This window comes from Toxotes jaculatrix, chromosome 3 (genome assembly GCF_017976425.1).
Source record: "Toxotes jaculatrix isolate fToxJac2 chromosome 3, fToxJac2.pri, whole genome shotgun sequence".
In the NCBI taxonomy this organism is placed as follows: domain Eukaryota; kingdom Metazoa; phylum Chordata; class Actinopteri; family Toxotidae; genus Toxotes; species Toxotes jaculatrix.
This window is the reverse complement of record NC_054396.1, coordinates 18,981,108-19,002,632: the sequence shown is the minus strand read 5'-3', so window position 1 is coordinate 19,002,632 and position 21,525 is coordinate 18,981,108. Positions and strand designations below refer to the sequence as shown.

The 21,525-nt window shown below is 40.0% G+C and overlaps 3 protein-coding genes across 4 annotated transcripts in view; all 3 read left to right on the top strand.

The window, feature by feature from the left end:
- Positions 1–1,718: 1,718 nt before the first annotated feature.
- On the top strand, positions 1,719–5,239 carry LOC121179446 (migration and invasion inhibitory protein). The gene is made up of 9 exons (XM_041034314.1): positions 1,719–2,044; positions 2,514–2,716; positions 3,159–3,264; positions 3,363–3,474; positions 3,582–3,661; positions 3,767–3,893; positions 4,585–4,681; positions 4,881–5,000; positions 5,092–5,239. The coding sequence occupies exons 1-9, from the start codon at positions 1,810–1,812 to the stop codon at positions 5,209–5,211; spliced, it is 1,200 nt and encodes a 399-aa protein (XP_040890248.1). The 5' UTR covers positions 1,719–1,809; the 3' UTR covers positions 5,212–5,239.
- A 2,954-nt stretch (positions 5,240–8,193) lies between these two features.
- Positions 8,194–14,708, top strand: tnfrsf1b (tumor necrosis factor receptor superfamily, member 1B). The gene is made up of 9 exons (XM_041034943.1): positions 8,194–8,354; positions 9,869–9,974; positions 12,104–12,229; positions 12,366–12,524; positions 12,736–12,829; positions 12,907–13,115; positions 13,233–13,316; positions 13,441–13,499; positions 13,970–14,708. The coding sequence occupies exons 1-9, from the start codon at positions 8,304–8,306 to the stop codon at positions 14,513–14,515; spliced, it is 1,434 nt and encodes a 477-aa protein (XP_040890877.1). The 5' UTR covers positions 8,194–8,303; the 3' UTR covers positions 14,516–14,708.
- Positions 14,709–16,351: 1,643 nt separating this feature from the next.
- The window catches only part of trim62.1 (tripartite motif containing 62, tandem duplicate 1), a 31,266-nt gene continuing 26,092 nt past the window's right edge, over positions 16,352–21,525 (top strand). For both annotated transcript variants that reach the window (XM_041034181.1, XM_041034180.1), the window contains exons 1-2: positions 16,352–16,388; positions 17,576–18,132. In XM_041034181.1, the coding sequence (XP_040890115.1) occupies positions 17,725–18,132 (408 nt within the window). In that variant the 5' untranslated portion in view covers positions 16,352–16,388; positions 17,576–17,724. The remainder of the gene's footprint in view (positions 16,389–17,575; positions 18,133–21,525) is intronic.

The window sequence follows — 21,525 nt, the reverse complement described above, 5'->3', positions numbered from 1 at the left end:
ATTGTTGTAGTTCTCTTAACATACACTCAGTGTGTTTGTACACTGGTAAACTCTAATGCAAGCCAATACAAATGAACTGCCATGTTACACCTTTACGAATCTAATAATGGCCAGTTTTTGTTAAAACTGAGGTGTTAATGTATTTACATGTTTATTAGGGCATTTAGGTTGCAGTTAGTGGTGGTGTTGTACCAATTCCTCCTCCCTTATTTTTTAAATGGGGTGGACAAAATATTGGAAACACCGCTCAATGTACTGCAGTCCAGTTTAATACTACTGCAAACTACTACCGGAATAATAAACTTATGGTTAACTTAAGACCTTTATGACAATTCTCACCTTATGGCTGAGCTGCTGTACTGAATTGCAATAGTTTTTGTTTTTACAGGCCTAATAAAGTGGCCACTGAGTGTTAAATTCAAAAGGCTGCACTGATAAAATGTAAATTTAATGCCACTGTCTGGGATCTACTGTCCGGGAGTACTGAACTCCTTATCTGACATTTCAAGATGCTGAAGTTTGAGTTGCATCTCAAGCGACCTGTGAACCTCCTCTCTGACAAGGAGGACATCAGACCCTGAACTGGATTTTACTTGTTTTCTGCCAGCGTGAAGGTAGAGTTGCATTTGTCTCCTGATGGGGTGCACAGTTAGATAGTATGCATTCTGTCTCTACATGCTGTAAATCACAGAGAAAGTCATTTATATCCTTGCTCCCATAAGCCTCTCACCATTTTAACCCACAACGATCATGGAAAGAATGAGCTTGAATTGGGAATATATAGCATAAAGCTTGTTGATGTGAAACATATGGACTGGACACATTATGCTTTACTGTTACTCCAGGTTTTATTATTTTGCCCTGGCACCTCTTGCAGCTGTCCTCGTAGGAGTCTCCTCTTTGAACTGCCTGCCCTGACGCTTAATCCTTCTTTCTGCCTAATATGGTTTTCTGGGGAGTATTTTGTCCCTGTCCTTTCTGGAGCTGCAGTGGTGCTGTTCAGGCTCAACTAGGCTTTGAAAGCTTGTTATGTCTTCAACAGATGGTGTTCTTCTCTGTTTCAAGGGTTGAGTTTTGGTTGATTAAACAGTATTTAATCGTTTTGCTTCATTTCAGGGTTTTATGAACTGATTTGACCTGACAAGCTGTGACTTTGTGCACAGACTCATGATTTCAATACTGGTTAACCGGTGGTAAACAAGGAGAACCACAAGGATTGAGGACATTTACTCAAGTACATTTACTTGAGTACATTTTCTCACGTTCTACTGTTTGATTGATTGCAGATTTGTTAGAAATGTGCACCAGTCAAGAACAGTATCATCTATGATCTATGATCATCTACCATCTTGTAGTCTTAGAGAGATCCTATCTGTCCACCCAATCCATCCATCCTTCCATCCATTTATTACTTATAATTGTACTTATAATGGTCAGCATATGACAGCACTGTTGAACCGAGATTAAATGCGTCTTGCAACCAATTGCTGCTGCCTGAAATGTACTAGTTGAGTTTTGTCCTGAACTACTCTTTGTTACCTGGGCTGTCCGGTGTCTCTAACTGAATAAATAGCACCCTCTGTTGTTCAGCATCCTGTGTTGTAGCTTAAATCAAATGTGTGTCTGTCACTTTAAGACAAACCTCGGACGGTTACACGGCGTGACGAGTCCAACGTGCGCAGCCAATCAGATCATTGTTGTCAACGCGTTGTTACGGAGTCCCGTTTGATTCATGAGAAAGAACCTTAACTTTATTTGTTTCACGTCTAGTTGGGTAAACGTGGTTTTTACGTGGTTTGACCTTTAAAAATGTCCTCCGCAGACCGACTGAACGCTTTACGAGGGCTTAACAAAGATTTATTGAACAAACTGAAGCAGCAGAGAGAGAAACTGGAGCTTCTAAGCGGCTGCAGTCAGAGCCGCAAGAGGGAGAAAGAGGACGAGACACGGGACAGGAGAGAGCCTGAAGAGATGGTCACTTTGACCGATGGAGACCGCGGTCCAGCCAGGGCCGCCCTCGCCAGACCAACCGTGAGATTTGCCGGTAATTAAACTGTGTCCATTGGGACTGAATGCACAAGAGAAGCCTGCAGAGATGAACTGCGTTAGCTACCAGAAAAGACTTGTGTTTTCCTCAGTTAGCGTTACAGCATGACTCAGTAGGTAAAAATACTTTGTCATGCTTGAGCTAACCCATACACCACATCACGTTCAACACAAAGCTTATAACCGTATTTACAAGTAGCTAGCTAAAGTTAGTTGCACTGCTAATGACTGTTTTTCGTCAGATATATTTTACCGGGATGTGATTCATTTAAAAAAAAAAATTGGAGTGAGTGTGAGAGTTTTTTGTGCTTTGACCCTTTACTGTGTTTTCATGTTGTACTGTTTTTTTCACAGCCTTGTGATTGTTTTCACTTTATTTCTGCACAGACATCCTGTGGTGTGCAAGAGATGAGTAACAAATTCTTGAATCACTGATGGAGAAATCTGTTTTTCTGTGTCTCCATCAGACGCTCTTGAGAGAGACACGAGCATCCGGAGCACTGTTTCTACACCATCTTTGACCTTCAAACGTAGAGGAGATGCTGCTCAGTGCACAGATCCATCAGACATTTTCAAAGACAGTGATAGGCCCCCTCGAGACCAGGATGGTCTTCAGGACACAAGGCCACACAGCACGAAGTCCCATTTAGTAAATCACAATAAAGAACAGGTATGCAAAACAAAGACAGGACAATCTACTAAGGTTTGCTGGAAACTCGTAGGATGTCATTGTGAGGTGGTCTCCATACCATAAACCACCTTAAACACCTTATCTCCTGTATTTTTTATACTAAACGTTCTTCAGTCACTCATGCACCTTCTAGTTGCCATTTGACAGAGTACTGTTGGGGGGTGTATTTAACCAGTGAGGAAGTATAGAGAATAATGAAATTAATTGAGTTCAGGACCCAAAAGTGCAAACATTTGTCCATGTAAAACTTAAATTAAGCTCCTTGAGCTTTTTTTGCATGAACTTAAATTTTACAATACAGCACGCTGTACCTGTTAACTGCAGATTTGCAGAGTGCTTTTTTTCACAGGTTGACTGTGTCCAAAAATGACTGAAGTAGAACATATTGATTACTAATTCTCTTCACCATTTGTTTTTGTAGGTGGAGGTGCAAAGTCGAGTCACATTTCATTCTGACAAATGTGAAGAGATACCTGCCCGTGACAGTCATCATTTGAAGCCCTTACTTGGATATGACTGGATAGCAGGTTTTCCTTATTGGTCTTTCTGTTTATGTCCCTCACAACTGCATAGTGGTCTAATGGAGCTCTAACAGGTGATGTTTGTGTGTTTTTTTCCTTCTAAGGCATCTTGGATGCTGAGGACTACTTGATAGAGCGCTCTGACGAGTTCTTCAGTGACCTTCGCGTGTTTCGATCGCTCCATAGAGATGAGTGCGTTCACAGCCCACAAACAGGGTGAGCGATTCTCACTTGATTTCACTTGCGACAGATAATATGAGTCAAGTTTACCTGTGATTGATGATGGCTTCATTAAATCACTATTAATTAGCTCTCTCTCATAGATTTTCTGAGGAGAACCATTCAGGGCTGTCACTGCTAACAGACAAAGATGACCCAGAAGCGAAGGCAGACACTCATCAATGTAAGAGGGGTCTCTTATTTGAACACTATTTCTGTCCGTACACTGATTTTTCTTTTCATGACGGCTGAGGTAACTCTTCTCTTTGTTTGCCCCCCTCTTGTCCAGGCACATTCTCTTACAGGATTAACAGCAGACTTTTCCCTGTCCCACTTCACTCTCAGGAGTATTGTCCTGTGTGCAAAAAGCACAAATCCTCCCACCCTCACACTACTGCTGAACCAGCTCTTGTCAGGTAATGATGATGTACACCTTAACAGCATTTTATGACTTATAAACAACAATAAAGCATTTAATTAGCACCAGTCCCTGCTAGATGAATCCAAAGGACAATGGAGCACTTGGGTGCACGTTTGTACCACGTGTTTTTCCGAGTGGTTTGTTTAATTCACTCTGAAACATGTTCTGTTTCTGGATATACTTGTACTGTGGTTTCAGAAAGTCCTCAAGACTTGCTCATCAGTCTACATTCAAAACCCATAACGAATAAGTGAAAATATGTTTATAAATATTGTAGTGTGTGTTCGTTTACACACATTAAGGCAAAGTGGAAGGGCAGTGTACCATGGCAGTGGGTTCGGGCATCCCCAGGAACTCCCGGGAGTTACCACTAAAATGAGAGAAGGTTTCTAGTAGTCATAATAATAGTTTAGCAACTGTAACTGTAATAGTGTCATTTTCTTCAAATGTAGCTACAAGAGACAGCTCTTCTATAACACACATATATTATACAGAATCATCTCTGTGGCCTAAAATGTTTCTGTTTCGTTGGTCCATGTCATGAAAATGTTTTGGACTCTGCACTGTAACACGTTGCTTACAGTTGTAAAAGCAATCTATAGATTGCTGTTACAATGAACAGTCAAACTACAGTTTTTTCTATAAAGTACACTTTTCCTTCTTCTTCCTCTTTTTGTTTTTGTAAGGGTCAGCATCCCTCGCTCCACCCTCTTGCCACCTTACAAGTACAAAGCTCATCGGCGATGCAGCTTTGACCCTTCTGATAGTTTGGGGTTACCATCGGTGAGTAAGAGTCCAAAGCAGAAGACCCAAGGCATGATGATTTTTGATCTTCAACGAATGAACCATGCCGTTTTCCCTCTGTAATCTCTGCTTATGGTCTAAACACCCCTATGTCTTAGTTAACATTGTACATTTTATCAGCCGTTCCAGTCTTTTTTTTTGGTCTTTCATCTTAGTGGATCTCTTCACTCTTTTCTAGCACTGTCTCTCAGGCTGGTCGTACACAGGACAGAGCACCCTGCCACCACCCAGTAGCCTTGATCTGCAGAGCAGTTTGAATGCAAAGAGCTCCATATGGTCGAAGAATGAGGAACTGGAGGTGAGACGCTGCAGCTTTAATACAAAGTCAAAATATTATTACATTATGAAAAATGGCCCAGTTCTCAAATGATGGTTATATTATTTTTCAGGATCTCTGTGCGCCCAAAGTGTCCAGTGACCAGATCTCAAATTTGTCACGCTTGGCTCGTCACAATTTCCAACACTTCTCTCCCAAAAAAAAAGGAAGCACTTCTTACCCAGTGAGCTGACAGACCATCAAAGTCTATTTTAAGTGGTGATTGTAATTATTTTGTGGAATGCCAAGAGCGCCTCAACATTTGTAAATTCGTGATCTTAAATTGATCCTAACTTAGAGAGAGTTAGAGAATAAAATGCTTAAAATTGGATTGTTTTCTGTCTGTTTATTCGTACGTAATGTGAGTAAAAGCAAGCTAGTTTAATCAAATTGGAATGATTTACCGGACAGAGCAGCATATTTAATGTTGACACGAGTTATATTTTAGTTCTTCATTTTTTCTGAGCAGATTTAGGCTCCGCATGTGACTGCCTGCAGCCTCGTGGACGTGAAGCAAGAGATCAGAACATTACACCACAGTGGAAAGGGAAGATATTTACCGCATCGAGAAATACTTAGCAATGGTTAAATCTGAGTGTGCTTTGTAAATTTCACAACATTATGGAGGTTATTTTGAATCATCTCTGTTGCCCAGACACCAGTTTGTGTTTCCCTTTCCAGCAGTTTGCTTTGGCTCCCAGGTTTGCACTACTTCTGTTTTTAACTTCCTTTGACACTTTCTTACTGTCGTACTGTGAACACTGTAGAAACAAAGGCTGTATGTAGTGCACATATGTTGAATTTCACAGGAAACCACAACCACCTATACTTAATGTCACATAGTGTAGCCATCCCACCTATGACACTACTTTTTCCAGTCTATGTCTTGCACGCTAATGTGTTTGAAGAGGTAAGATGTATCACAAAATGTATCAGGGCGTGTTTATTAAGAGCAACAAAAATGATGAGTGGAATGAATCCAAAGTCAAGGAAACCGATAAGATTTCCTCTACTTCCTTCAATTCAACAGTCAGTCAAGTTTAAGAGCCTAATGTTATGAGTTCCTGGCATCCTGCTGTGTGTTGAGGTTGCAATACTTTGATGTCTTGTGGCACAAACTCCGTTTTAAAAGCAAATCATTATTTGTCATCCATGTATTGTTATCTGACTGTTGACTGTTGCTGACTGAACCTTGTAAGATCAAGCTTTGTGATTCTACATTTGATTTTACCACAGTCAGTTGTTAAGGGAAGGGATGCTACTGAAATTTGGTCAGGTAGACAATATGATTCAAGTTTTATGGGTTGCATGTTGGTTTCGAACTCCAAATGAATGTTAATCTATCACTGAAGACTCGGGTGTGATCACATGCTGAAGTAGGGCTTACATGAACCTTCTAGAAGACAATTATATTTTTCTACCAGGTGAATAGTATTTAGTTCATAAATACAACCAGCCATTTTTTTTAACCTTAAATTAGCCATTGGTTACCATGAAAATAAACAGGATTTTAAACTTGCTGAAGGCAGATAAGAAATCACTTAGAAGATCAATATCAGCCCACAATTCTATTGGTATAGACACACAATGATCTGAATTGTCTGCACTTAGATACCATGTTATAAAAAAAATGGAAATTCAGAGAAAAATAACTGCAGACAGTATGTTCATATCTGACTCAAACAAGTTTCAAGGCTGTCATTTAAAAATCCTAATAATTGTGCTGTACTTATGGAAATTACTCAGCAGTAAAGTACAGAATCCGAGATCAGTGCCCCAAGCCCCAACGCATGAAAGTAGGCCAAAGCGTTAACAAAAAAAAAAAAAAAAAAAAAAAAAAAAAGAAGAAGTTTAAAACAAGTTTCATTTCTACTGGTTTGGTACTATAGTATCAAACCAATTTAAAGACCTAAGGTTTTGACTTTGCTTTGGAAATACACAATAAGAGCTGTTTAGTACAACAGACAGACATAACAAGCACAATGGACAACAGGGCTGCTGTTGCTTTATTGCAGTACCAAAGAAATGAGGATGTGGGAGGGGAAACTTTATTGTGAAATGTCAGCGGCTAACACAGAAACAAACTAAGCTAAATGCATGGGCATTAAACTGGGCACAACATAAGCATTTGCAGTACTGTTATTAGAGTGTACAGTTATATAGTGTATAGATCACATAATTACTGGAGGGCAGGTTTTGACAACAATGAAGTAGTAGCGGGTAAAGTGAGCTTTATTAACACTTTAACAAGCTTACCAGCTGCTATCAGTCACCGAGAGTTTAACCTGGGTTTGACTGAAATGCGATTTCTCTAACCACAATAACCATAAATAACAATAAGCTACAGTATCCTGTCACATGATTCACTTCTCCTGAAAACAATTGATTAGATTGATACCCTGATGATTCAAAGTCTGAGATACCTCACAAGATCCATTACAGTTGAGGCTGCACACCAAGCTGAGCTTTGTGAGACTACAGTGTATTTGAACTTGTCTGTTTATAAATAAGAAGAGAAACTCTAGAGAAAATCTGAGTCATCATCCTGTTTTTGAAGTGACCTAATGACTTAGTCTTTTTCTTTCTTTCTTTTTTTTTTTAACCAAAATCAGCACTGCCCTTTTTTCACACCAGTTCATACACATGCAATGAGACACTCAGGGAGCAGAAGTGACTCATTTTTTCACATGGGTTAATTTTTCTATATCCTTGATTCTATTTTATACTTATTTATTATTATTTTTAACACAACTTGCGGTTCATTTCATGGCAGGAAAAGCACTGGGAAAACCACTAACATTAATAACAACTGCACCCCATTTTAATTATAGCCTGAAAACCCCTGACATTGTTTTTTGTTATTGTTGTTGGTTCACTGGAATGGTTTACCGGGACACCTACTTTGATTCAATGTTGTAAAACCATCTAAAAAAATCCAAGGGAACAGGAGTTTATAGAAATATGAAAACTTTTCAATATTTGTAGTTATTGTACTGTATCCTTCTATATATGTGTGTGTGTGTGTGTGTGTGTGTGTGTGTGTGTGTAAATATGTATAGAGAGAGAGAGTTTTTAAACCTGAAATCTCATAATGTTTATTCACATCATACCAGTGAATGTGGGTTAGAACCTCCTTGCTCGTTTCCTTCCTCCAAACACTCGACTCAGTTCAAGGAAATTGCTCCTGTCTGCACATCCTGTGGTCCCGCCTTAATAAAATGAATAGTACAGCGAACACGCTGGTTGCTGTATCCTCCACAGGCTATAATTTACTTTAAAGAAGCAATGAAGGACATACTTGTACTTCTGATTCTGCTGAGTGCCCAAACTACCAAGGTAAGCTTTGTGGTGGTCTTTCAGTCCGTCAACGTATTTGCGCGTCGTGTTTATCGGTGAGTCTGGCACGGCTTGAATTGTTTGTGTTAAGTCTCACATACTTGAAATTCCAGGGAATGTGAGGAAAAAGGGCACGGAAGTATTTTCATATTTGACAAATTGTGTCATACTTGTGAAACCTAAACGCATTTATCTTTTACATGTTTCTATAAAAGTCTAACTTTGTCACCTGTGCCGAAGCCAACAAAGATCTTTTCTCGTTTCTTTTAAAACAGTCTTGACAGTCGTTTCTGTAGCAGCATCAGTTTTGTCCTGAGTGTGACCATGTTGCGTTACAGTAGACGGACTTCTTCGGAGATGTAACTAACTGTTGTAGTGTGGTGAAACTGTATGAATGTTAGGTTTCAGGTGTCGGGCATCCGATGCAGTTTCGTACTGAATATCTCAGTGATGAGACACCTCGTTATGAAAAGATAGCCTATATGGACTTGTCTTTCACTATCACTATGCATTTCTGTTAAAGATGACTTATTTTAGGCACGCAGTCAAGACAATAAAAAGCTTTTTAAAAAAAAACAGGATGTTCTTTTCGATAAACTAATAACGTGAGGCTTTCCCTAAGTTTAATCTCTATCATCTCTCACTCTGCTGCCAGTGGTCACACCACACAATACGTACGTGCTCCGGGACCGAGGGCTTCTAGGTTGCCGCCTCTGTTTCCTGTAATACGAGAAACACACTGCTGCTGTCAGCATATTCTTACTTTTGCTTGTCATAGGAGGGTACTGTGGTGAGACAGTTTCAAGTACATGCACAGGACAGGTGTACGAACTGCTACCGTGCTACGATTCTTTTCAGCACACAATGCTGTGGTTACTGTATTTGTCACATTTTGGTCATGAGGAAGGACATGACGCTGTACCTGGGTTACAGTATGCTGGATGCATGTGCGCAGTGCCCAAAGCCCCAAGCATTTTGGGAAGGCCCCTCAGATAAGAGAGAAATGCACCTCCTACAAATTCAGAACAATGGTTGCCTGTTTGACCATGTCTGCAGCGAGGAGACATACTGTAGTGGTGACATGCACCTCCTACAAATTCAGAAAAATAGTTGCCTGTTTGACCATGTCTGCAGTGCAGGCCAGGAGTATTACCAGAAGGGAAAAAGTGGGCGCAGGTGTGGGTGGCCACTTACTACTTTAAGCCCCTATATTACATGATGACAAACTTGGTCAGTCTTTGATTAACTTGTCTGTTCCCTCTGTCAGCTGCTAACTAAACTGTTGATTGATTGATTGGTTGCATTTCAAGGAAAAATGTCAGATAGATACATGTCTGGGCTGCAGATATTTTCCATCTAAGTAATTTCTAAATGGCTCACCTTGAAGGACCAAGCCCCCCAGCAAACTTTACGTCTTTCTGCATGTGTGTCAGTGGGTTATGAGAAAGGATTTTATATTCTCCACTATCTTCACCCGATCACCAAAAGATAAGTATCATCTCACTTCTCTGTAGGTGTGCTCTCAGCCTTATGAGGCGGACTCAGATGGAAACTGTCGCGACACAACACACGAGTACCTGTCAGAGGACTTAAACCTGTGCTGCAAGAAATGTCCCCCTGGTAAGTGCACCCAGGGCTGCAATTTTTAAACATTCAGAAAAAGAAAAAAAAAAGCCCACACAGATTCATATCAATGTTCAGGTACATACTGTACTGAAAGACAAAGCTGCCTCAATATGGAAGAAAAGATAAAAGGTTTTTGATGACTCAGGTCTTGAAACCTTTTTGGTAAAAGCTTGGGCGGTGTGAAAGAATATAAATAGCTCCTACTGTAGCTAAAGATTTATCAGCTGGTGTTTTCTTGTTTTGTCCAGAAAAACAAAGGACATGAAGCGGGTTTAGTGCATAAACTGTTGTTCCCTTGACAAAAATGTTATGTTTTTGTCATGAGAAACAGCTGTACAGAAATACCAAAATATATATGAGGTAGAGGTAGTTGAAAGTGTCACCTATACACACTTTGTCCACCAATGAGCACTGACAAGTTCATTTTTTAACTACAAAATGTCATGATCAATTTACATCATCCCAAATGTAATTGACATACATTGGCACATTTACCATAGACATTCTTAGTAATTTTTTGAACAATGGGTCCTAGATTTCAGACAGAGATTGACAAAAGCAGTGTGGTGTTTCTGAAATAACAAATGTCTGGCAGATTTTATCAGCTGTAGCTAACTAGCTAATGAAGCTAACCTCAGATCCATGAGCTGATTGAAAACACTGTCTGTGGCTGACTCTTTAATGTTTTCTGATGACTTGTATAAAAACAAGAATCTGTAAAAGGGGTCTTCGAAATGAGTTTAAGCCTGCAGACATGATATACCATGGTGCTAAAAGACTGAGGCTAACACTACACGTCAGTGGTCTCTGGCAAAAAGCCAGTAGATGAGTCAATTAAAAGACAAAATGGCTTTTAAAAAAAACATGTTTATGTAGCTGTTTTTCAACTACTGCAAAAAAGATTTTAGACTTTAGCACTTCACTTTCAACTAGATTTTGGACAACTTTTCATCCCAATTAAAAAGTTAAATTAAACACAGACATTAAAAATAGACAATTTTGTGCTAATTTGGATTGAAACAAAGAAACAGAACTGCTCCCATATTGCAGAGCAGAATCAGGTTTGTGCTGCATTTCATATGTGGTTCAGGTGTGGCCCGAAGAGCAGCTGCAAAGTGTCAAATTTATGTACATTTGTGTAGACTTGTTCTCACTTTGCACACCCATTTCTCATTCGTTTTGTAAAGATATGGGTGATAGAAACTGCCAATGTGCCCATGCAATAACTTGATCTCGTGCCTCTGCGAACCTCATCTCGCCCACTCAGTGTGGAGCTAATGGTTTTACATCCCATTTCTCTATTATGCAGTGACTTAAGGTAGCAGTGGGTGTTTATCTGAATACCTTTTAGCTGGAAAGTGTGGGTCTTTAATTGCATAGCCATGATATCTTACTGATCTCAAGCATCTGCTCCTCTAATTGCATAATTAAAATTAATAATTACAGTAAATCTCCTGAATAAAAACTTCAAAAAAATTCATGTGGGCCAGTATCCTGTGTCATACAAACAGCTATGTAAAACCATTTTATTTTGGACTGTGATGAACAACATTGTTGTAGGCAGGAAACTGAGTCAAACAAAGATAATGGAATGGTACTGCAATAAAAATGTATGAAGAATAACATTTACAGTTACAGTTACATTTATCTTTTAATTTTTACGTTTTTGTGTGTCAGTGGACTTTTTAGAGTTACAGTGCCCTTGAGCTGTTATGAAATATGTGAAAAAGCTGCAGTAACTAACACGGATCAAGGTGTATGTACATATTCATTCATCTTCTATACCGCTTGATCCGTTGCGGGTGAGCTGGAGCCTATCCCAGCTGACTATGGGCGAGAGGCAGGGTACACCCTGGACTGGTCCCCAGTCAATCGCAGGGCAGACACACAAAGACAGACAACCACTCACGCACACATTCACACCTAGGGGCAATTTAGAGTAGCCAATTAACCTACTGTGCATGATTTTGAGACAGTGGGAGGAAACCGGAGTACCCGGAGAAAACTCACATAAGCACAGGGAGAACATGCAAACCTGGAACTTTCTTGCTGTGAGGCGACAGTGCTAACAACTGCACCACCGTGCTGCCCTGGTGTGTTCATTCTTATATATATTATTACAGGACAGCGATTGAAACAGGAGTGCTCTAAAACTACAGAGAGTGTCTGTGAAGAGTGTAAACCGAACCAGTACAGGGAGGCCTGGAACTATGCTAAAAACTGTGAGTCCTGTGCCAAATGCAAATCAGGTGAGTAGCCACACTATTAATCTCTATGTTAGAAAGAATGCTTTCTTATATTTTTTTTGTTACTTGTTGTTTTGTTTTACTTTTTAACACGACTTTCCCAGTAAGAAAAAAAACATATGTTTCTTTGTATAACCAGTCAAAGGTCTGCAGTATGCCCAAAACTGCTCGTCTACTACAAGCTCCAAGTGTATGTGCCAGCCTGGGATGTATTGCATAATAGGATTTGACGACCCATACTGCACAGAATGTAAGAAGTACAGGCTATGCAAAGCTGGGTATGGAGTGTCTGTGCCAGGTGTGTATTTATATATTTTTGTAATCAAATGAATTACATTAGATCCTTCATATTAGTGATGGACAACACATACACCTGTCTCTAAGGTCCATATATGACTAATATGCACTGTCAGACTCAGTGATTAATGTAATCCAAAGTGTATCTTGTTACATATAGTATGTAAACTTAAAATGAAATGTGATGTCTTATGTTTGGGTGCTATTTTCAGGGACAAAACACTCAGATGTGAAGTGTACACCGTGCCCTGAAGGAACGTTCTCTAACACAGACTCCTCCACGGACAGCTGTCGGCCTCATAATGAGTGAGTGAAGGAAAGTCACATATCTATACAGCTGTTAGAAACTCAGATCTTTGACCTCTCTCTTTGTTTCTCTACAGCTGTCATGGGAAGGCTGTTGTTATAAAAGGCAATGCTACCTCAGACACCGTGTGTGAGCCTGAGGATACATCCACACAGCGTCAAAGCGCAACAGTTCTCACGACTGCAAGTACAATAAGGAGCACGGTCTTAGCAGTCTCAGACTCCACAGTGTCTGTCAACTACTCAACAAAAAGCCCACCACCACACACAGAACCTGGCCTAGTGGGTATGGCAATTGATTTGGTCTTTCAAAGAAATCATCATAAGAAAACTGTGAGGCCTCGTTTTTAAATATTTCTTTCTTTCTCCCTCTGTGTTGTGTTTGTGTTTACCTTTGCATTAGCGGGTGTCATTACTGGAGTCATTGTATTCGTTTTGCTTGTCATCTTGCTGGCATGCCTTTGTAAAGCCAATGTCTGGAACAAAGGTAACTATATCTTGCAAGTAGGGGCATCAATCATGTTCTTATTTTGTGGAATAGCTAGAATCTACATTATATTCATCTTCTGCTGTACATCAATCAACCATTATGTTCCCTCTGCTTTTTCCAGATGCTGCGCAACCTAAACCTAAAGTAGATGCAAATGGAAATTGCGAAAGCGGTGATAAAGTTAGTCTTCCTTGGCTTTTCTTTTTCATGACTGAATATACACTCAGTGGCCTGTTTATTAGGTACACCTGTACAGCTTATCACAATTTAGTACAACAGCTCCATAAATTCTGAAACTTTACAAAATTTATAATGTTCAGTTTTTGGTAACACTGTCAGAAATATGTAAATTCAAAAACTACATGATTATTTCTGAGATGGTGTTGTATATAGAACCTCTCAATATAAGGCAGCACCATCACTAACTATGACCACAGTGCTAAAACACCTGATGAATAAACACCTCTATGAGACAGTCAAGAAAACTAAACTTTATAGGCATGAAGGTAGACTTCAGGGCAGAAAATCTGTATTGAATTGCATTACGCTGCATTACACTGTACATGCAGGTGTACCTATAAAAGTGGCCACCGACTGTAGCTGTGGCCATATAAAATACTGAAAAATAAACTTCACATTTCTTTCTACAGCAAATCAATCAGGGTTATCTGGGGCAAACTCAGCTGATGTCACTCACAGTTACCGCACCAGAACAACAGTGTCTGCTGGAGAAAGGGGAAGCCTACAGTGACCACCTTCAGTCTAGTGACGATTCTGAACCTCTGACCAGAAGAAACGGCTGCAGCAACAACGAGTCCAACGGCCCTTTGCGATCCACTGTAGGCTTTAACAATTCACACTCTGCTCTGTCAGAGCCTATGTCTTTAATTTCCAACACGGAGCCTATCGCACCTCAGCCTAGCGTCCCCTCACAGTCCTCCTCTCAGCCCTCCTCTCAGCCCACCAGCCCGCAGATCATCAGCCCTGTAACCACCAGTCCTCATGTCAACGTCAACATCACTTTCCACATAGGAAACGGGACTTGCGGGACACCATCTGTCATGCCCACAAACTTGACGGAAGCAGACTGTAAGCTCCCCTTTGGAGAGGAAGAGGAGTCATTTAGCATCCCACAGCAAGAAAATGGAAAACACTCAATAATGTCAGTGCAAGACAGTGAAAGTTACAGTGTATGATCAGTCACCTGCATGAAAGACTGATAAGCCAGTTTGATCTCTCTGTCATGTGAAAAACTGAAATCAGACTGGCTGAACAACTTGTAGATTTGGTATGTTTTATGAGGCAAACAAACATAAACCTTTGTTGTGTATATATGTGTGTTGTATATATATGTACAGTAGAGAACTGTAAATAAAGATATGAATATTGTCTCTCTGTTAGTGAGATAGTGTAAGTACAAATAGGTGCAAATTAATTCATATCTTCATATCTTCAGTGTTTAATATCTGATTTGCAACATGTTATATGTTTTTTTGTGTCAAAGCACTGAGGCTACCATTTTTCATGTGGGGGAATCACAAGACACAGATAAAACAACAGAAAAATTGATGCAGCAGAAGCTGAGACATCATGACTTTTTACATATGGTTCAAGATCCCAAAGCACTAGTTTATACATCTTTCATAATGGAACTAAATAATGTATTTTATTAAACCCACCTGAGTCTTAAATGCTCACTTCTCCACGCAAAACTTCATGCTGGCAGTTTGTAATTATAGCTTTCTAGCCTGTTTGGTATCATCAGGGTTATTTTTCCATCCTGACGATAGAAGACATTATACAGCTGGTTTCACATGCTAAGTAGTACTCCTCCTCCTACACTGAACTTCATGTGTAAAATTGGTGGAAATTCCCTTTAATAAACAAAGCTATATTGCTGATTTTACAACATATACTGACCAGAAATGTTTTGCATAATTCACATTATTATATTACTCTGTCAGTTAGATGATGGATTTTTACTATATTCACCATTGTAAATTTAAGACGTTTTAATACTGCTGAGAATGCAAATCAAAACCTTTTTTACTGTTATACCCATCGTAGAATGATGGAACACAAATAATACTGCCTGTTAGGTATAGAATTCCTAGTAGTATAAATAATCAGTTAACGTTAGACCAATGTTCGGATTGCTGAACAGGCCTATTGCCTTTTATTTGTCTATGCCCAGGGGCCCGTTGTTTTATAATCCATTCACACAAGGACCCAGATAAGAGGCAGGAAACTGGTGGATGGTTTAATCAATTAAAAAGTAAATCATTATTTTGTTAATTCAAGTTTTTGCTAAAACACATTATGAATTGATGAGCTTTCTTCTTCTGAAAAAGTTAGAACTCATGTTTTAAGACTTTTGTAAATTAAAGTTAGGACTTTTAAATACCTTTTTAGGCCTTTTTTTTTTTTTTTTTTTAACAAAGTTTAATTATTCGCTGTGAGTTTAATGGGTTTAGATCTATGCCGTGGATGTATTGGTCTATGGAATACCTTCTACCACCTGAACTGGGAACACTGGGGCGTTTTCTGTGGACGCTCCTGACACCTGCTGGTTAAATGCGGATCGGCAGGCGTTGACAAGCTCTCTCGTTTGGCTCATAAAAACGTTTCAGGGAACAGTGACAGTCCATTTTAATGATAATTTCTACACTTGTTTAAAAGACAGTTTCTCATAGGGGTTAAGTTGCAGTTTTTATTTATTGCATTTTATTTTAGTATGTTTGCTGTTATCAAGGTGGGCATGCAGCGATGCTAACCGGGGGAAGTCTGAGCCACTCCATTCTTTGAGGGGGTTCAGATTTGTATTTGTAATTTTTTTTAACGCTTCATATTCACTGACTAAATCACTAAAATTCATAAACTCCACATATATAACTCTTATTCCGTGTTTACATACTTATGGACAAACTGCAGTAATCTTGCACATGTTATGTTTGGTCACCGCACCCCCCGCGGCTCAGTGCCGTTGGTTCCGTCTGTTGCCGCTGTGTGTTGCTCTCCTTCCTGAAAGAGACTTGCACTGGAGCCACTGATGTCGTTGCGCTCGGGCTGGTGAGTTGAGTGTCTTTTTCTCTGTTTTTATACATTTCTTCTGTGCGGAATTGTCCGGTGAATATGCTTTTACGTTTCAAACGCTCCACCCGAATTCACTTTTTTAATATATATCTCATTGGATTAGTTTTTGCCCCCTTTGTGTGTGTGTGTGTGTGTGTGTGTCTTTGCCCCCTCTCATCCTCCCGCTGTGGTTGGAGGTGTCGTGGTCCTGGTCGGTTATGTTTACATATCGCGAGCAAGGTGGATCAATCCAATCATATGAGCGTGTATACTGAGCTACAGCACATATATAGGCTGGATAGTTTGTGCCACAGGCTACAGAAAACCGATTCATCGGGGAATTTAAAAGGAAGCTCCTTAACACCGGGGAGGGAGGAAGACAGGAGCGGAGATAATACCGCTGCAGGTGTTTCCCTGTTTCCCTGTTGGTTGGTGCAGACAGTCCTCTGTGGAAGTCTATAAATCCTCCACACTGGGGACGGGAAAGTGATGTATCAAGGTGGAGAAGTTGGAATTTGGTTAATTTTACTGTTAAATTAATAATTTTACAAGAGCAACCTGGGATGTTTGGTAGGTTCTTTTTTTTTTTTTTTTTTTTTTTTTTAGTGGTTTGATCAACCAAACTCAACTGCTCTCTGATTACAAGTGCTTGCAAATATGGCATCTAACAGGGATTTTAATTTTCCATTAATCTGCTGATTATTTCTCAACTTGGCCAGTATTACGTCAGAAAATACTGAAAACGCTTTAAATTATTAGTTTGGGTGACCAGCTAACCTAAACCCAGATATATTCAATGTGCAGTCTTAAAAGGCTGCCGAAACCAGCAAACATTCATATTTAATAAACTGGAATTTGTCAAAGTTTAAAACAATTAATTGGCTTTCAATTAGTCAATTAGTTTTTGCTGATTAGCTTTCTGTTGTCTACTTTCAGTTTTACCAGTGTTATCTATGTGACATGCCAGCCAGCTATGACAGCACACTGAAATCTCATTGAGGAAGATTATATCTGGAATGGAATGGGCTCTCATTGAAGTCCTTTTTGTTAATGTATAACCAAAAGAATCTTCTCTTGTTAATGATTTCTCTGTTATATTTGTATTAGACCGCACACTAGGTGCTGCTATTCTTTAATAAAAGATTAGTGGCATCTTATCATTGTTATTTATCACATTTCAACAGAGACAACAAAAGGTGAAATCCCGGGATTCCCGAAGATCTTGTCAGTCGACTCCCACATGGAAGTGAGGCACTCAACTGAAGATTAAACCAATTACACTCAGCTCCAGAGCATTGCCCTCTTAGATGCCGCTCAGTCTTCGTCTTTGCAAATGGCTTGCTGTCTGAAGGACGAGCTCCTCTGTTCCATCTGCCTCAGCATCTACCAGGACCCCGTCAGCTTTGGCTGCGAGCACTACTTCTGCAGAAAGTGCATCACCGAGCACTGGAGCAGACAGGAGCCTCACGGAACGCGAGACTGTCCCGAGTGCCGGAGGACCTTCACCGACCCTCTCCTCTCCCCGAGTCTCAAATTGTCCAACATTGTGGAGCGCTACTCGGCCTTCCCGCTGGACGCCATCCTTAACGCTCAGAGGAGCTCCTATCCCTGCAAGGACCACGAGAAGGTCAAACTCTTCTGCCTGACCGACAAAAGTCTGGTGTGCTTCTTCTGTGACGAGCCGGCGCTACACGAGCAGCACCAAGTGACCACTATTGACGAGGCTTACGAGGAGATACAGGTCAGCTGTAGCACATACACACTGTGACAGCTCATTAGCAAGGGTGAGGCTGACATTTTCTTAAAACCCATCAGCACTCTGCGCCACATTCAGCCAGTTGCACTCATTCACCCCGTGGGAGCTGCCCAGACAGTTCAGCCTCAGTCCCTTTACTGCCACAGAGCAGCTCCGCTGAAGCAGTTAGGGGTTTCTGTGCTTTGCCCATGAGTACTTTATATACAGTAGGTGGTGAGGAATGAGACGTATCTAATTTACTTTTCCCTCCCCGATGCCCACATCACCTGGCTCATCTGTGAGTTCAATTAGGTTTTTTTTTTTAACACACAGGAATAAATGTCAAACCTGCCTATATATTACCTGCAGCGGTCATTTTAAATTACAGATATAAATTCTGGAAATATTTCAGAAAACGTACATCGGTTTACATATCACAGTGATAGTAGAGATATATTTGAGGGTAATTGTATGTTAGAAGCATTTTTAAATTAATTAGAAAAATGCAGCATCCACGTTTCTAGTCTGGCAGTCGACTTTTGTTTCATGCCAACGCCTCATCTCTCTCCCTGCTTTCCTGTCATCTCTCTACTTATAATTTGGCCCCAAAATGCCCTAAAAATGCTTTTTAAAAAATGGAAGCAATGTTGTTTGTTTCAGTGAAGAGATCTTGACTCTGCAGTGAATGAAACTGAAATGCACCAGCGTATTGAAATAGGGGGGCAAAAATTCCTTTGATCCAAAGACCGAGAATATTTTTCATGACAGTGGCTTTGTTGATATGAACTTTCTTACAAAGCGTATGATAATATGTTGTACGTGTTTACATTAAGTCATATTTTCCACATTAACAGGGCTGCTTCAGTGTTTGCCTTCCTCTCAGTGTTTGGATAATTCCATTCTCATGGAGCCAAAATCCAATAACTGTGAAACAAATCTCCTAATCCTGTTCCTTCTTTGCTCCAGTATGCATAGAAACACATTCCAGTCTAATGTTATGTAGTCGCACTCATTGCTTAAATGTGCCATTACCAAAGTAGATATCTTTATATTTTATCTGCTTGGTGATTTTGAAAGGTTTGCACTCCCTCATTGCAGCTCAGACCAGGGCACTACATTATCTGTGCTTTTGGCTGCAGCGACTTTATCACTGCGATGGCCTCAACCTTTGACAATTCATTACACTGACCTTCTTGCACTCCTCTGAAAGTGAATCTGTGACAAGGGCAAGCTCATTCTGCCCTCAATGCTCAGAATCAGTGTCTATACATGGACTGCATCTGATTTGTAAACTTCATTTGATGGAGAAATAGGGAGAGAAATTGATGAATAGCAGCCATTTATGTCATTCATTTGTGAATGGGCACCATGAATGGCCAAAATCCCATAACCCAAAACCCATATTACAGTTTTCAGTAACTTTGCTAACTATCCCACATATTTAAACTGGGAACAGCTGAAACAGCCAGTGCTGACAGTCCAGTCCAAAAATACTGTAAAAAATGGGGACAGACTTTGTAACTGGGGAAAGTTATCACTGCATTTAATGTTTTACCAAGTAAATATTGTTAAATCATATTTATTTATTGTTAGATTACATATTATGTTCTGAGTCATGGTTACATCTGTAGGTGTTGTCCTAGATTTTAGGTCATATTGCCCAGATCTCACATCCACTAGACTGATTCCAGGCATCAGAATTGCAGATTTTTTTTTAGTGATTTAAATATGTCTGGAGTTGTTCTCTTTGACAGCTGTTGGGGAAAAAAAACAACCAAGTCTGTCAGAAATTTTTGGTATGGATGAAGAAAAAGAGCTTGTTCTTCCTATTGCAGAACCAGACAAATGGCCACAAAAATAAAAAAGAGTGAATTAAATTTGCGAAACCATGCAGGTAAACTTGTTGTTGTAAGGCTTAAATCGATTTATTTCTTATAACTTTATGAAAAAGTAAGTTAAGTCCTCTGAGGAACCGCTATTGCACCTTTTATGGACATGATCGACATGCTGCTCACTTGTTTTTCAGGGCAAAATAAATCTGTTTTTAGTTTCTGTGGAAATAAAATGAATGTTTTATTTGGATTATAACCAATTTATTCCACTGGAGTGTTTGTTTCGAGAAAATAAAAGGCTTTAGACATGGAATGAAAGACAAGGACAATTAATTCAATTAATAGATTACATGTGAACATAGTCAGATAGTCAGTGGGTAGTACAGCGCTACAGTTGTACCCTTCTGTGTTCTGTATTAAACATAATTAACAGTGCTGTGAACATCAGTGCTGTTCTGCTTAACTTCCAATCAGGCTCTGCGCTGAAAGCCTGAGAAAGGTCAAAACTGTGTAATCTTGGAGCAGAAGTAATTAGGCCCAGCACAAGATGTTTCTCCTTTCTTGGACACCAGCTTGTCCCTCTGCTTGGAGCTCTTTTCAAGGCGGCGATCTGGCATTTTGTATTCTGGCAGGAGCTTTGGAGGCTTCCCAGATCTACACTACTGAAAGAGAGTACGGGTACACAGAGGCTCCATCGGAAACAACCATGTCCCATGATGAGCTTGGCATACTCGTCGTTTTAGATCTACAAGTGTTGTGGTTTGTTACATAACGTCTCGCCCTTACCAGACAAACACAAACATTAGAACGAGGCAGCAGATGGTGTTAGTTATTTTCTGTCACGTTCGTTAGAGATCACAAAGTAGATTTTATTAAGAATGCGTCTACTTCAACTGAAAACTTTGTTCTTTGAATTCATTTGTTGTAGGACTGAACCCCTGTGAGTAAAACCCTGTGATATTAATGAACTCCCAAGTTTCCTTATTATTTCTCTTTTCTTTCCAGTGAGCAGACAGGAGCCGTGTGTCAGATAGAAACAAACATGTGAGAGCCGTGTCTGCAGGCACTAACTTCACTTTTAGCATAAGGCTTGACAATGCTTAACTAAAGCACTAAAAAAAAAAAAGAAACATGGTGAGGATGTGTTAAAGTGCAGCAGCAATCATCTCCAGTGCTTTGACTATCTGGGCCAGAGGGGCACATGTCGTGCCAGCTTGGTGGCCTCTTTTAAAATGAACCCTAGAGTTTTTGTAGAGTGGGAAAGTTGGTAGATGCGGGGGATTTGGTAGTTTGAGAGCCAAAGCTTAGCCCCTTTGTGCAGAATTGTTTGACACTTTAAGAAGAGTTGCCAAAGCGGTCGAGTGAAACGTCTGTGGTTTGGTTAAAATTGCTAAATATTCTACAAGGAGGCATGATTTTGTTTTCAAAAAATACTATACTAATGTCTGTGTACTAATGATTCATCATTACTGCTCATTTTCCCAGCAGTGTTTGCTGTTAGGTTACATCATCCTCTCACCCCATCACCGGCTAGAGGATCAGGATGACACACACACATGCTCCATCA